This window comes from Schistocerca nitens, chromosome 1, assembly GCF_023898315.1.
Source record: "Schistocerca nitens isolate TAMUIC-IGC-003100 chromosome 1, iqSchNite1.1, whole genome shotgun sequence".
In the NCBI taxonomy this organism is placed as follows: Eukaryota; Metazoa; Arthropoda; class Insecta; order Orthoptera; family Acrididae; genus Schistocerca; species Schistocerca nitens.
In genome coordinates, this window is record NC_064614.1 from 960,169,651 (window position 1) to 960,186,624 (window position 16,974).

The 16,974-nt window shown below is 40.7% G+C and overlaps 1 protein-coding gene across 1 annotated transcript in view; it reads right to left on the bottom strand.

Moving 5' to 3' along the window:
- The window catches only part of LOC126194808 (FGGY carbohydrate kinase domain-containing protein), a 134,565-nt gene that overhangs the window by 53,435 nt on the left and 64,156 nt on the right, over window positions 1-16,974 (bottom strand). The window contains exons 6-7 of the mRNA XM_049933125.1: window positions 13,587-13,794; window positions 8,528-8,678 (exon numbers count right to left, since the gene is read on the bottom strand). Of these exons, the coding sequence (XP_049789082.1) occupies window positions 8,528-8,678; window positions 13,587-13,794 (359 nt within the window). The remainder of the gene's footprint in view (window positions 1-8,527; window positions 8,679-13,586; window positions 13,795-16,974) is intronic.

The following is a 16,974-nucleotide window of genomic DNA, read 5'->3' on the forward strand; positions in this document are numbered from 1 at the left end:
GGATGCTTGGGAGCCTTTTTCTTCAACTGCTTCGCACGCTGTGCCTTTGGAGGGTCTGGCTGGGAGGGCCCCACTGGGTCAGTCTCGGGGACCGATGACGACCGTGAAGCCCTATGACCAGCGACCGGTTGTTGTTTCAAACCTTTGCGGGTTTCCGCTTTGACACTGGGCGAAGCCTGGGAAGGGAGGGCCCCAAGGGACCCCTTTCTGGCTAGAGTAGCCGAAGAAGCCCGACGCTTCTCCGGCTGGGAAGGGGGGACGAATGTCCCCGATGGTTGGGGTGGTGTTGCTCCTGGAGTAGATGGAGCAACAGAGGGGGCAGTTCCCCCCACAACCAAGGGGGCCGGTTCATTGTGACATAGCTGAGAGGCAACAGTACGTGACGACACCGGAGAGGATCGGATCGCTGTTGCAGCAGCGGCATAGGAGGATGTCATGGGCACGGGATGTAGCCGCTCATATTTCCGCCTTGCCTCGGTGTAGCTCAGGCGGTCCAGAGTCTTATATTCCATTATCTTCCTTTCTTTCTGGAAGATCCTACAGTCCGGCGAGCAGGGGGAATGGTGTTCTCCGCAGTTAACACAGATAGGAGGCAGGGCACATGGAGTATCAGGATGCGAAGGACATCCACAATCCCGACACGTGATGCTGGAAGTACAGCGAGATGACATGTGCCTGAACTTCCAGCATTTAAAACACCGCATCGGAGGAGGGATATATGGCTTCACATCACAACGGTAAACCATCACCTTAACCTTTTCGGGTAATACATCACCCTCAAAGGCCAAGATGAAGGCACCGGTGGCTACCTGATTATCCCTCGGACCCCGATGGATGCGCCGGACGAAGTGAACACCTCGTCGTTCGTGGTTGGCGCGTAATTCATCGTCGGACTGCAGAAGAAGATCCCTGTGGAATATAATACCCTGGACCATGTTGAGACTCTTATGCGGCGTGATGCTAACTGAAACATCCCCCAACTTGTCACAATTGAGCAACCTCCGTGACTGGGCAGAGGATGCCGTTTGGATGAGCACAGAACCAGAGCGCATCTTGGACAAGCCCTCCACCTCCCCGAACTTGTCCTCTAAATGCTCCACAAAAAACTGGGGCTTGGTTGACATAAACGATTCCCCATCAACTCGCGTACACACAAGGAACCGGGGTGAATATTCGCCACTGCCTTCTTTTGCCATACGTTCCTCCCATGGAGTGGCCAGGGAGGGAAATGATCGTGGTTCGTATTTCCTGCCGTTGAGGTTAGACCTCGATCGCTTAGAGACTGCTGGTGGAGGCCCACCAGCGATAGAAGATGTACCACGCTTCATTGCGGGTCATCCGCCCTGATGCCACCTACTCTGACCAAGGGCCCTCCCCACGGGCGCCACCCAGCCGCAGCAATAGCCACCTGGCAGGACGGCCATTGCCGGAAGTCCTGATGCCCCAAGGAGATGGGCATCTACTCCTTGGCATATGTGGGGAGTTAACGGCGCAGGCATCAGTAGAGCGATCCCTGTGTTGTCAGGGGGCTACAACCAAGAGGGTACATGGCGGCCCCACCACAACGGGCTGGCTACCGTGCTGGATCTTAGGTGCAAAACTGTCCAAGGTCGTCGTCGCAGTTAAAAGAAACACTGCAGAGGGCAGCGTGGTAAACGCCCAAGAGATCGAAAACGAGCGGGACACCATTGCAACGATGAGAAAGCCGGCTAAAGGTCTAGTTGCACGACGGATACAGTGCACCATGTAAGGCGTCCTTCCCCAATTGGCTCGCTCTTCGGAAGAATTTAGAAAGATGGAGGTCAAACCCGAGAGGGGACCATCACATAAGGCCGAAACATTTGAGACTCCTTTTAGTCGCCTCTTACGACAGGCAGGAATACCGCGGGCCTATTCTTATCCCCGAACCCGCAGGGGGGACTTTCACTACTAGCTTTCTGGGAAACTATTTACTGTACTGGTAACCAACTTTATAAAAATGGTGTTTAGATTGTACTCTGCACAATTTGTGTTGTTAGTAGTGCTGGTGTCATGAATTGTCATTAGGTGCCACTACTTCTATGGAGACATAGGGTAGAAACACAATCAGCAGTGTGCATTACAGTTGCAGTCAACATGGGTCTCAACAAGGTGAGCAGGGCTTTAGCTGTAAAGCCACTTCATCAGAACAACATGAATAGTGCTGCTGCTCTTATGAAGTATCGATGCATTAGAGGAATACGCAGAAATCCTCTGTCAGCACCGGGGTTGAAGAATGTGATTCGGAAGTTCAAATTAACTGGTGATTTCTGAATTGCTCCTCGGAGATGCCAATAGCCAATTCCACCACAAACTGTTGAAGAAGTCACTATTGCTATGGCTGAGAATGCTGGACACAATGTGTGATCTTCAAACAGGGCATAACCTGTGTCATGACAGCTGAACATTCCATGGTCCAATGTTCGATAAAAGCTGTGAACAATTGTGAAATGTTCTCTCTTGTACAGCTCCAGGCTGAGACGGATACAGATGGTCATCACACTGAGCAATGTTTGTAATCTGTAATGTAAACAAGCTATGCAATTAACAAATGTTGCCCTCTCATGTGGAAATTAAAATGTGTTTCTTTCCATGATTTATTCATTATTTCTCTTCCACATGTTTCCAAAAAGTTTCATTGTCCTACAATCACTCATTTTCATGGGGCTGTCTCAAGTAGCAAAAGTTTAATTACAACAACCATGTACCAGTTCTGAAAGCTAGAAAGTGTGTCTTTGTATATGTGTTTATACTGCACATGTCTATCAGCAGTACTACACATTTTCTCTCCTGAAAATAAGTAATGGCCAGTATTTCTGTCCAATAATTCACAAGATCTGAATTATGACCAAATGTAAATAATGTGTTCTGCACTCATGTGTCCGTACCTCACAAGTGCGTGTCCTGTACCTAAGCATACATAGTATTTATCCTTTAAAAATATCCAAAAATAAAAAGCAATTATAGTTCTGTGCAACACAGAGCGATATTCAAGATTAAAAAATCACTTACCTTGCCATCAATACATGTTTTTTAAAATTGTACAAAGTCTATTTTGTCAATCGGTTATCACAGGACCTATTATTTCGCAAAGGATCTTGTGTTCAGCTTGTCACAAAGTGTTTCCTGAACAGTAGTATGTAACATATACTTAGAAGTGTAAGAGCAAATCAGGTTACTTCAGAGAGTGAACAGCCAGCCTTCTTCTAGTCTTCTCAAGACAACTTGAGCACGTAGTTTATAATGGAACATTAAACCACTCCAACAACTGTTGCAGTTTAGGCAGTGTAAAGGCTTCTCTGTAAGATAAAGTGATATATAATGTCTCAAACTGTTGGAATTTTCTGAATCTGGCCTTAACTGTGTAGATAATAAATTGCTACGAGAGAAATATAATCATAGGAAACAAACTAAATTCACAGCATGGAAACATACATATGGAGTCCTGCACATTCGATATATGACCCACTCCTGTTCTGAATCAGCAACAGGAAAATTCTACAAAGACTGTCATGTTTGCAGGTAATACAAGCACATCAATAAAAGGCCAAAATAATGGAACAGGCTTACAACTGATACACAGTAAGCAGTTTAACTTTCAATCTTACAACAGTTCTTACAACAGTTCCAGATAAATAACCTGCAGCTTCCAGAAACATATATCACTAGACACACACATTACATGAAACTCTAAGCATGAAATTCCAAGACGTTCACATGGCTAATAAAATGACATGACACCAATAAGAGGTTAAGTTAACTAGAAAGCTTTGTTCTGCCTGTTATGCACTTAAAAATTCTTCTCATTTTTTTGACTTGTAAACAGGAGTCGTAGCATACTTTGAATACTTCCACCCAATACTGTCCTATTCCATAATACTCTACAGCAACACAGATAATGTACAAAATACTATTCATTCTATAGAAGCATGCAGTAACAATATTATTTAACTGAACGTCTTGCAGAAGCTTTATCAGAGAACTTGGGATTCTTACACTTGAGTGCCACATCATTTACTCCATAATGTTATTTTCAGTTAACAACAAAAGTGAATTTAGGATGAAATGCGAAATTCACAACCATAATGTTAGAAGTAAAAATAATTTCCACGCAGGCTAGGCATTCACATTTATGCTTCAGAATGGAATTTTATACCCTGCTGCAAATGTCTATAACAGACTGCAGGCAGACATAAGGTACGAAATTTGACAGATTTTGATACTCAAAATTAATGCAAAAGATACTTCCACTATAATTTAACAGAATATTTGTACTCTGGGATGCAAGTTTTGGTTAACACCAATGCTTGCATTAAATAAGCTTTCATTTCTCCAGTATAATGAGAGTTGACAATATTCTGTGTGAAGTTACATACACATATACTTTGAATTATTAGTTGAAAATGCAGCTGAATATTGTAAGAGGATGAACACTGTCTTTAATCAAAGCTGCTACTTTTCTGTTAATGTATACACTAAATTAATCTAAAAGGAGTTACCATGACTATCAGTGTGAAGAGATTAGCATTAGTGGTAATTGGCCACTAGTGTACGTTACAGATGTAGTCTATAGTGGCCATTTCCATGAACTGATAAATAATTAAACTAGTTAAACAACCCTGAAGGCTCTCATTCATGGTGAAATAAATGTAATACAGTGCACATCAATATCACATAACACAAAATTGTCATTACATGGCACTGCTGTGTGTGAAAAGGAAATGATTCTGCTCTTGGGAGGAAGACTGTACTTTTAAAACACAGCTTTTTTGAAAATACTTTGATTATTTGTTGTGCTGGCATATGCCTTTGCCAGCACACCAATTGGCACTAGGAAACATTGTATATCAGGTGCTGAAGTAGGTGCACCTATGACAAGAGAAGACCAAGACAAACCCCCAGTCTAAGTGCCGATAACTCCCCCTGGATTGCATGCATAAAGGCTGCTGCTGCCGACTGAGCAAGCTCAATCACTCAGACTCTCCACTTCAGTACCTTAGTATGTCGCATAGGGACTCAACTCACATTGCACGTCAATATGTCGCACTGTGCTCTTGTCTTCCACAGTGATAGTCATCACCTCGCACCTTAGCTAGCTGTGAGGGAAAGTTAGTCACTGTGTATAGCTGTGATATGGACACATTCAAGATTCAAGTATTAGTACTGTTAACCACCAAACTTCAGATTGGACATAATTGAAGTTAAGTACTCAGTTGGTTCCTGTGATAAAGTGGATTCTAACCATGCGTGAATTTTGCGTTGTAGTGAGAGGAAACTGGCCACCCACCTAACACACCACCCTCTCCACATCCAGCCAGGAACCACAAAACATTACAGGTGGGCAGAGCCACAACAAGTGGCAACAAGTCTGAGCAACATGTTTTGTTTGCTTTTCGTGTGTTCTATGTTGCTGCAGGGCCTCTGTCATTACAGAAATTCTATTTGCTCATTAGTTCTTGTTGTTGCATGTATTACAGGAGGGGAGCTACAGAATTAATCTGTTTCTCTTTTCAGGGGCTTTGTACATTGCTTTTCGATTTATCTTTTCACATTTTGCTGTAATTTGTTAGCGTTTGAATGGCTACCCCCACCACCTCCACCCCATCCCCCTATCAAATTTTTCAGTTTCAGAGCCAACAAACCACCACATTGCTGTCTACTGTATAGCAATTGCTTGCTGCACAAGCTGAGTCAGCTGCCCACCCGACTAACCGACTGATCCAACAAGTGCCACTGAACAACTTTCCACCATTTCAGCACTTTGGTGAAAAAGAAGAGGAATAGCTCTAATATCTCACCCAGTTATGGGTTCACTGCCAAGTCCATCAAATTCAAGATACTGTGAAACCTCATTATTTCCTGTCCATCACGACAAGGCCTCTGTTTCGCTTAATTCAAAAATTCTTCTCTACGTCATCTCCCTACACACTCTGCTATGATAAGTAGTACGTGCATTAAGTCAAACAATGGAAAAACCAGGATGGAATATAACAATACCAGAGAAGGAAAGTTGCTACTCACCATGTAGCGAAGATGCCGAGTCGCAAGAGGCACAATAAAAAGATTCACACACACATAGCTTTCGGCCATTAAGGCCTTTGTCAGCAATACACACTCATACACACACGCACACACACACTCACGCAAACACAACTTGCACACACCTCTGCAGTCTCAGATAGCTGAAACTACACTCCGAGCAGCAGCACCACTGCATGATGGGAGTGGCAACTGGGTGGGGGTAAGGAGGAGGCAGGGGGGGGGGGGGAGGGGGAGGGATAGAATGGTGGGAGTGGTGGACAGTGAAGTGTTGCAGTTTAGACGGAAGGCAGGAGAGAAGGTGCAGAGGGGGGAGAGGGTAAGCAGCGGAAAGGAGAGAAATAAAAATAAAACGAAATTAAAAGACAGGGTGTGGCGGTGAAGGGACAGCTGGGTAGTGCTGAAATGGGAACAGGGAGCGAGCTGGATGGGTGAGGACAGTGACTAAAGAAGGTTGAGGCCAGGATGGTTACGGGAATGTAATATGTATTGCAGGGAAAGTTTCCACCAGTGCAATTCCGAAAAGCTGGTGTTGGGGGGAAGGATCCATATGGCACAGGCTGTGAAGCAGTCATTGAGATGAGGGGTATCATGTTTGGCAGTGTGTTCAGCAACAGGGTGGTCCACTTGTTTTTTGACCACAGTTTGTCGGTGGCCATTCATGTGGACAGAGAGCTTGTCAGTTGTCATGCCTACATAGAATGCAGCACAGTGGTTGCAGCTTAGCTTGTAAATCACATGACTGGTTTCACAGGTAACCCTGCCTTTGATGGGATATGTGATGTTGGTGACCGGACTGGAGTAGTTGGTGGTAGGAGGATGCATGGGACAGGTCTTGCATCTAGGTCTATTACAGGGGTAAGAGCCACGAGGTAAGGGATTGGGAGCAGGGGTTGTGTAAGGATGGACAAGTATATTATGTAGGTTCAGTGGGTGGTGAAATACCATGGTAGGAGGGGTGGGAAGGATAGTGGGTATGACATTTCTCATTTCAGGGCACGACGAGAGGTACTCGAAACCCTGACGGAGAATGTAATTCAGTTGCTCCAGTCCTAGATGGTACTGAGTTACGAGGGGAATGCTCCTCTGTGGCCGGACTGTGGGACTTTGGGAGGTGGTGGGAGACTAGAAAGATAAGGCACGGGAGATTTGATTTTGTACAAGGATGGGAGGATAATTACGGTCAGTGAAGGCTTCAGTGAGATCCTCGGTATACTTAGAAAAGGACTGCTCATCACTGCAGATGTGACGATCATGGGTGGCTAGGCTGTACGGAAGGGACTTCTTGGTATGGAATGGGTGGCAGCTGTCGAAGTGGAGGTATTGCTGGTGGTTAGTAGGTTTGATATGGACGGAGGTACTGATGTAGCCATCTCTGAGGTGGAGGTCAACATCTCGGAAGGTGGCCTGTTGGGTTGAGTAGTACCAGGTGAAGCAAATGGGGGAGACGTTTTTGAGGTTCTGGAGGAATGTGAATAAGGTGTCCTCACCTTCAATCCAGCTAGCAAAGATGTCATCAATGAATCTGAACCAGGTGAGAGGTTTAGGATTCTGGGTTTTTTAGGAAGGATTCATCTAGATGGCCCATGAATAGGTTAGCATAGGATGGTCCCATGCGGGTGCCCATAGCCGTACCATGTATGTGACCTGAATGATGGTAGGCTATTAAACTCTAATACAAGGGAGTGGAAGGGGGGGGGGGGATGAAATAGAGAGATGTAGATACTGTTTTAGTCTTCCCCATTTCTTTGGCTAAATGATTGCCTGTTTTAAACTAGTAAGAAAAGTGTAACTATATTGACAGTTAACTCATTTTATTTAGTTTTTACTGTTCCATTATTATTTGTGTGTGGGTATGTGTTGCAACCATCTCTTTCCAGTACACCTGTGTGATCTTTTAAAGGAAATCTCTGATTTACATCACAACAAAATTTGAGCAAGTGTAATGAGACAATGTTAGGTGGGAGCCTTTATTGTCATTCTTTTCAGAGCAAAGAATACATTACAAGTTGTCCATCTACATTTGCATAAACTGTTGACTGAGTAAAACAAATTCTAACCGTTTTGGAATGACATCTGTGGATGCCATCATCTGCCAAATTTTGGTCAGCTTACCTAGTTCTGATCATTTGCAAGATCACTTTTGTGGGTTCACATTACATTCAATAACTGGCTCATATAATGTGAAGGTGTTGTGACACAGGAAAATGAAATGAAATCAAATCAAACTCTTTTATCCAATTGAAAACTGTAGTTTAATCAATCTGAGTTCAAGGAACAGCCAATAATGCGAACATCACAGCTGCCTCATGTGAGGGTATGGTACTGCAGTATGGATTTAATGGTCTATAATCATGACTTCAGAACAATTTGAGTTCACCAAGGCAATAATGCAAAATTATTCATATTAAAGTCTTCAGAGGAGCCATTTGTGTGACAATACTAAACCAACTAAAAGTGAAATACTAACCATTCCTTGAAGAGACGGGTCTGCCAAAGGAGAGCGATTACCATGAAAATCAGGCCACATGTGCACATTGCATGTTAGCATAGCTACTGATTTCAGTTCTTGCTTCTGGGCCATTTTCTCCAGCAGATTGTTTAAATATTCTTGTACATGCCTAGAAAAAACACAATTAAGCAATTGCTGATGACTATGGAAGAAAAGTCACTTAAATACTTTACAAAGTATTACCACAATGAGCTACAATTATAATTATAATTATTATCATTATTATATGCTTAGGACCAGCAAAATTGCAACATCATTATTATTATTATTATTATTATTATTATTAAGAAATCAATACAGTTAAAGGATTCAGCATGATGCTTTTATATACTTACATAATTAAAATGAAATAAGAAACACAGAAAAGAAGCAATCTTATTCCAAATTGAATATATATGAAAAAAATAATATTACATATTGCTAACAACAATCAAAGATCAAGAGTATATCCTTTAAAAATACTTTGGGATAGGGAAAACTGACTCTGTGGATCCCATAATTGTATCTGCTTAAATGCTGATAAATACAGGGAGCGGCAAAAATAACTGACCCATTTCAAGGCTAAATAAATTCAAAACGAAGACTACAACAAGTTTTATTTCATTCTCATCTTAAATTACATGCAATTTTAGTTACTGTAATTACTTCTTTGTAAATTTAACTTAAGTTACACGAGTGCTGTTATTGCATACACACTGATGAAGGCATTCATGACACAATTTCAGAATGTAATTGTTTGGTGAACACATGCAATACAGTGGTGAAGAATAGCGAAATGAAGAGGGGGCAAGCACTGGAAAGGAAGTAATATGCCAGATTCACTCACCAACATGAGCTGGAATGGCAAGCACCATACTTCAATTGTTGAAATTATAAAAGACAATGGATCTCTGACTGCTACAAAGACAGATTTTTGAGTGCATTTTCGACTTGGTCGACAAGATGCCGTACCTGTTTGAAACATGATATTGCTAAGGTTCAACTTTTGCAATACTGGATCTGTACTGAAACAAAAACAATCTGGGTGACCTCAGACCGCCAGAATCACTGAGCATGTGGCAGCAGTAAGAGCGTCTACCAGGTGTAGAAGCATGAAACTGGAATTTCGCTGCAATAATTGCATGTCTGTTGTTTGAAACTGATAAGCAATATTTTATTCAAAATAATCTCCATTGCTATTTCTACATTTCTCCCACCTCTTCAGAAGGTTATGAATGTCATGCCAAAAAAAAAAAAAAGTTCTTGTTTTGATGTGAACCAGTCAGTGAGCCATTTTCGTACATTTTCATACAAACTGAAGCATGGTTCAGCGAAAGCGTGTCCCAGTGAAGTAAACAGATAATAATAAGTCTGGAGAATAAGCTGCATGCCCTAGTATTTCTCAACTGAACACTTCAATCGTTTCCCTGACCTGTTTTGCTACATCTAAATGGGGTGTTATCATGGAGCAATATGACTTCGCGTTGCCTTTTTACATATTCCAGTCATTTTTCATGTAATGCTCAATTTAAATCAATCATTTGCTGTTGTTAGTAATCAGTGTTAACAGTTTCACCAGATTTTAGCAGCTCATAATAGATAACACACTTCTGATCCCACCAAACACAGATCATTGTCTTCTTTCCAAAGAGATTTGGTCTTGCAATGGATGTTGATGGTTTGCCTGGATTAACCCATGACTTATGATTCTTAGAATGCTGAAAATATATCAATTTTTCATCACCTGTCAGTATTCAATGGAGAAATGACTTTCTTTTGTATCTGGTGAGCAGCATTTCACAAGTGGTTTTTCGATTTAGTTGCTGTCCTTTGTTCAGTCCATGCAGAACCCATTTTCCCACTTTCTGCACCTTTCCCATAGCTTTCAATTGAAGAGAAATGGCTTTCTGCATCTCTTTCAATTGTTCTAAGAGTTCCTGTTAAGTTTGAGTATCATCTTCATCCAATAAGGCCTGCAATACGACTTTTTCGGTGGTTTCCCATGCTCGTCGTTTCTCATGTCAAAATCACCACTTTTGAATTTTTTGAACTACTCAAAAGATTGTGTTTTTCCAGGAGCATGTTTGGGAAAGCTTTGACAAACATTTTCTTCAAATGATAACAGATAACAAATGCTGTCTGCAAATCATAGTTCGTAGGCACAAAACTTGACATGTTTACAGGTTTCAAACATGAACCAATGTAAGGAACTTAGGTTACTGTGTATTGACATTTGTCGTCAGCCATTACAGGAAGCAGATGGTGCTGCAGACACAGTCTCATGAGCCCTACACTGATGGCTAGCACCATCTATAGGGAAATTCCAGTTTCATACTTCTACACCTGGTATACAATAGTCTCCATGGTGCCTGGCACACCAACACATTGCTGCACTTTGACTTTCGGACAGCAGTGTCAAAACACACGAACTGGCTGCCATTCCGCTGGAAATGATCAGCCAAGTGACAGACAACTTTTGTGAGTGCCTTTATCATTGTGTATACAACAACGGCATGCAGTTGAGGAACATTATTTTTTAAAAAGAAGTAATTACTGTAGCTAAAATGGTATTTCATGTACTTTCAGATGAGAATAAAATGGAACTTGTCATATACTTTGACTGTAATTTATTTAGCCTTGAAATGTGTCAGCTATTTTTGCCTCACCATGTATATACAAAATTTACACAGCTTATGTGCTTCATAATTTTGAATGATCATTGCACAGTTTAAATAGAACAGCACAGACTCAATTACCCATACCTCAGTTATAAGGATTCACAATTATCCAGATCGTCATCAATGAGCAAATATCTTTGTAATCTTGTCCATGCACGTACGGGCAAATTGCACTGGATTACCTGCCTGTGCAACCTCTGTCTCACCTATTTGGTTATTGTTTAAGTTAGATGTGTGTGTTTCATTATTGTTTAAGATGGTTGCCAATCACTACGTTACTCTGCTATGTCATGTCTGTGTTTAGGAATGTCAAAGCACAAGAGAGACGTATTATCGCTCAAAGATATAATAGGACGAACTGGTCATAAGGTAGCCAATAAGAATGGTGTAGGTACTTCTGTGATAAGAGAACTTTTCGAAGAAGCTTTCTGTTGTTCATTTTTACAGAAACAATCTACTGGGCAACTGATATCTGGTCCTTTGCTCTGTGAAAAGGCATTACAGTGCAATAAAAATATGTGCAAGTAACAGACAGTTGTGCAGACTGAAATCTCATCATGGAATTCACGAATTAGAAATACAATGTGAAAAAATGTCAGCTGATGCAGATGCAGAACATTCTTTTAAAGATGGTTTTACAATAAAATTGGACGAAAGTGACTATAACTTGGACTTCATTTACAATGCTGATGAAATCGGATTAAACTGGAAATCATTACCATAAAAATTGTTAGCTTCTTGGTGAGTGAGATCATGATATAAAATGTATAAACAGCGAGTAATAAAATTAGTTTGCGCAAATGCTGCTGAGACCCATTAAATGCCTTGGCTTATCTCCATAACATCAAAAATAGCACATGCTTCAAAAATATCAGGGTGCCTTAAATTTACAAAAGCCAAAAAATCTCATGGATGAACACAAACATTCATTGATTGGTATGACAACATTTTTATCCATGAAGCAAAAAAGAAAATAATAATAATAAATAAATAAAACGAAATTGCTTAAACAAGGAAAGGTCTTACTTTCACTGGACAATGCACCAACTGCTGAACTGTTGGGATACAGAATGTTTTCCATAAAATTTTGCCTCCAATTTGTCATAGATCAAAATGTTATTTAAACACTAAAATGATGTAATAAACAGCAACTTTTATGTAGAATGTTATCTGTTGTTGAAGATAGTGTAGAAGTCCTTTTGTCATTTTTCAAGCTAATGAATTTGAAGGAGTATTGTTACAGGATTGAGATGCATGGGATTTGATTAAATGGAAGACTCTGATCAATGCCTCGAGCAGAATACTAAAACAGAAACAAAAACTCAATAACCGATATGGATGATTCAGTTTTGGAGGATATAAATTATCTAATGACAAACGTACTAATATATTAGGAATTTAATGCCAATGATATGAAAGAGCAGCTCACTTGTAACAGGAATATTAAAGGTTTTTAGATCATGTCAGATGACAAAATTGTAGAAAACATACTGCAGGCAAACAAACAGCAAGAAGTGCAAAAAGGTGAAACAGAAGAAAAACAAATGCATAAAATGATGCAGACCATCTCATCCAGAAGCACCTCAAACCCTAGAAATAGCTGTCACATGATTCAAAAACAGAGTGTGGTAAAAATATTTTAAAAATTTAAACTCCAGTGACTGTCTTGTGTGGTTTTTGTCAGGTATTTCATGATTAAGGTTGAAGTATCTTAGTAATTATACGAAAATATATATGTATATCCAAAAATATGTCTTCAGTCTCTCAATAAGCATTGATTTGTGTTGATTTTAATAAGTTTAATTTGTTTTTTATTGTTTTGAATAAACACCTAACACCATGGATTAACACTAGAAAGATGACAATATATGTAAAAGATAACCACATACGGGCGATGTAGGTTATCTTTCTAGAGTTAATATTACAAAAATCTCTTTTCTTCATATGTTTTATTATATACATTTTTCATTATTTGAATGACATAAAACAACAATTAGGCCAGGTAATTGCATCTCCACAGTAACTGAACTTCCCCCTGACATGTATCAGAATATGACAATAATATCAAATAGTAAATACTTTCCTGGTGTCCTACAATATATTTTTATGTTCAAATGTTCATGACCAAGTAAATAACATTTTTCAGAATATCAGGAACATTTATCATTGAAAAAATTCTGAGTTTACAGTAATTGTTTGCAATTCCTGCTGTGCACATTCAACAACAGACTCTTTCCTCATCCGAATCATCAACATTTTTGAGTATTAGTCTGTATTTATTTTGAAGATTAAATGACATATTCTAAAGACAGTATATGCAAATTAAATCAAATTATTAAGGGTAAAAAAATGACACTCACACACTGTCTCCAATTTTCTCTTTGATAGCGTCTGTGGCCGGGTGTGTATCAATAATGTGATCAATAAGTTTTCCAGTGGCACTCTGTCCCCCTTCATTCAACCACAGTCCAGGCACCATGGCACTGAAATATGGGCCCCAAACACCAGGAACAAAGTAAGGTAATTTGCTGACAGCCATGTGGCAAGTTGAAGTACCACAAATCAGACCTACATGAAAGAGAAAAATGGTCAATTTTTACACGTAGGAGAGATGTTTCAATATCTATCCTCACAATCGTGCAGAGAACAGGATTACTGAAAAATATTAATAGATTATTCATAGTTAAAAGTGCAACACCATGAAAGTAGCATGCAACAAATATCAAAGTAGCATGAACCGAACTACATGTTTGTATTGCAAATGATTAGCATTTCAGTGCAACCTCAGAAAGTCAGTAGGAGTAACACCATCTACATTCTGTGCATAAGGAAAGATGATTCAGTGGATTTCTCATTCAGAACTTGCATTTGAATGTTAGCTGTTTGTGAGATAATGATGTTATGACTTGTGTAAGAAAAGGAAATGTCTGAAAGTGGCAGGACTGTGACCAATTGAGAATGAGGTTTATCATTCTATGATATTGCTGCACATGTTGGTTGGGATCCCATGACTGTCATGCAAATATGGAATTTATCGTTTCTGGAAGGTTATAATTAATGGCACACAGGATCTCAGCAGCCCCATGCAACTAGCACCCAAGAGGACAGACACATTATTTATTAACTCAATCATACAGAATAATAGTCAGGTCATATACCTTCAGTCAGAGAAGGGGCCAGACTGCAGCGAGACACGAACTGAAACAGGCAGAGCAACAATGTCTGGGGAACTATGGACTACCTGCATGGACTGGTGACCATTGTTGCACTATCCACTGACACAGCAGCAGAGAGAATTTGGCAGACACTGGTGATTCCAATGACAGCACCGGATACATGGGACATGATTCACATTTTCACGTGAGCCCCAATTCTACTTATTGCACTAATCTGTGGATGGAGTCTATGAAGAGAATGAATGATGCCAGGTTGTATTTGTCTGTATCATGTGGGTCTAGCACCTTGGTCACATAGCCAGTAATTTGGACAAGAGCTGTTAAATTTCTGATATGTCAAGGTCAGTAGCTGTATCCTATCTTCAATGTCTCCAAGATGTTACCTTTCAACAAGATAACACAAGACCACATGTTGCTCAATTTGTCCTGTCATATCTCAGTACAGATGATGTTTGACGGTTTCCCTGCTCAACACATTATCCAGGTCTCTCACCCACTGAGAACATATGGTAATGATTTGCCAAGAGCCTGGCACACCACCAATCACCAGTTGCTATGACTGATTAACTCTGGAATAGCACAGAACAGCATGTAATGACACAACTGTATCTGTCAGATCAGCTCTGTTCAACTCACTGCTCTGCTTGGTTAGAGGCACTGTTGCTGCCCGAGATGGAATGTCTGTGTACCAAATTTCCCATCCAATTTACCTCCAAAAACATTCAAATTTAATATGTATTCTTCCTGCTACACAGTATATGCATAATAAATAGAATTTTATTATTTGCTATCCTTTCTGGTGTTACCAATAACATATATAGGATCTTTCACATTTTTCTACATAGTGCTGCAAGTTGTGCTGCATGCTGTGTGGCATAATGTTTAACATCACTGGCAGGCATTCTGCAGGTCCCCGTTCAAACCCAACCCCCAGCAATTATTTATTATTCTTCACTTCTGCAAGATTTTCCAAATTTCTTAAGCTCGTAATATTTCCTAAGCTCGTAATATATTCTGGAATATTCTATAATTAACTAGAAGCACTCTCCATCCAAGAGTTCAGTTCTGTTCTGACTGTACAATGGTGTCCATAACAAATGTTCTTTCAGTGCCCACTGTTGTACTTCACTGATGACCTTCCTTTCAGATTTTGACTTGGTTGCAATTACGGCGCGACATTGTTTAGTGGAGTTGCTAGAAACTTCAAACTATCTACATCACCTCGGCTCCAATTAGGTAGCAAAGAAGCCACTGCCTACACAGACAGCACATCATTCCCAAGATCTGTATATTCAAAAAACAAATGAATTCCAAAACAGCAACAAGTCAACTGCACATCAGGCTTCAATAAGTGTTTTCTGGAGACACCAGTCAGAACCTGACAGGCTGAAAGCATTACCTGAGTACCCAAATACAACAGGTGGCATAATGTAATGTGTCTGGAAAATGTGTTGTAGTTTCGCTTAACAGCACAGTCCAGCACAGTGGCTCGAGAGCAATGAAGAGAAGCTCAACAGCTGAGATAAATTCTAGGCCAAACTGAAAAGAACATTTGGTGACGGTCACCAATATGTCTGCTTAATGGAAGAACAACTGAAGAAGAGGACCAAAGATCATGGAGAAACAACACAATTCTACATATAGAATGTTTTGTAACTATGCCACTATGTGAATCTGAATATGACAGAAGGTTGGTTGGTTGACTGGGGTTGAAGGGACCGAACAGCAAGGTCATCAGTTTCTTGTTTCAAAGGTGGTCCATTCAGATGGACTGACATCTCAGAAGAGTCATAACGATAAAAGGTAAAAGGCTAAAAAATGTAAAAGTGCAATCATGTTGTCAATGGTGAAAATAAAAGGAGGGAAGTCAGCAAGTGGGCAGCCCCAAGGCTATGCTAGAGGCAGAAAACATCCCAACTCTGATGCAGTACAGGCAAGACCACCTGCTATTCAAAAGCGTTCAACTGCTAGAATGTAAAATTGCATACTGTAAAAGGAGACTAACCAAATCTAAACAGCGATAAAAACAGAATAAAAGGGAGAGAAAAGAGGGTCTTGGCCAGGGAGGGGAGTCGGGAATCTCCAAACACAGCTTACAGTGGGAGACACCACAACCCTCATCACCCTGCCCCTACTCCAGAGGGAGATTTTAAACCTTAGAACTGAAAATAAAAACCACTTTCACAGAGGAAACTGAGAACCAGTTCAACCATACGGGAATCATATGCCAATATAAAAGGTAAAGTGCAGGGAACTCCGTACTTAGTACGCAGAGCCAAAAGAAGGGGGCATTCCACCAAAATGTGGGCTACTGTGTGGAAGGACCCACAACCACAAAGTGGGGGTGGCTCATTGCGCAAAAGAAAACCATGGGTCAGCCTGGTATGGCCGATGCGGATACGACACAGTGTGGTCGAGTCCTTTCAAGAGAGACGGAAGGAAGAATGCCACGGGACAGGTGTCACCTTAATCGCATGAAGTTTATTAGACAGGGAGGTAGCCTCCCAAGAGTTGGCCCATGATTGTGCGAAGTAGGATTTGATATGAAACCGTAAATCCGCCACAGGAGGGG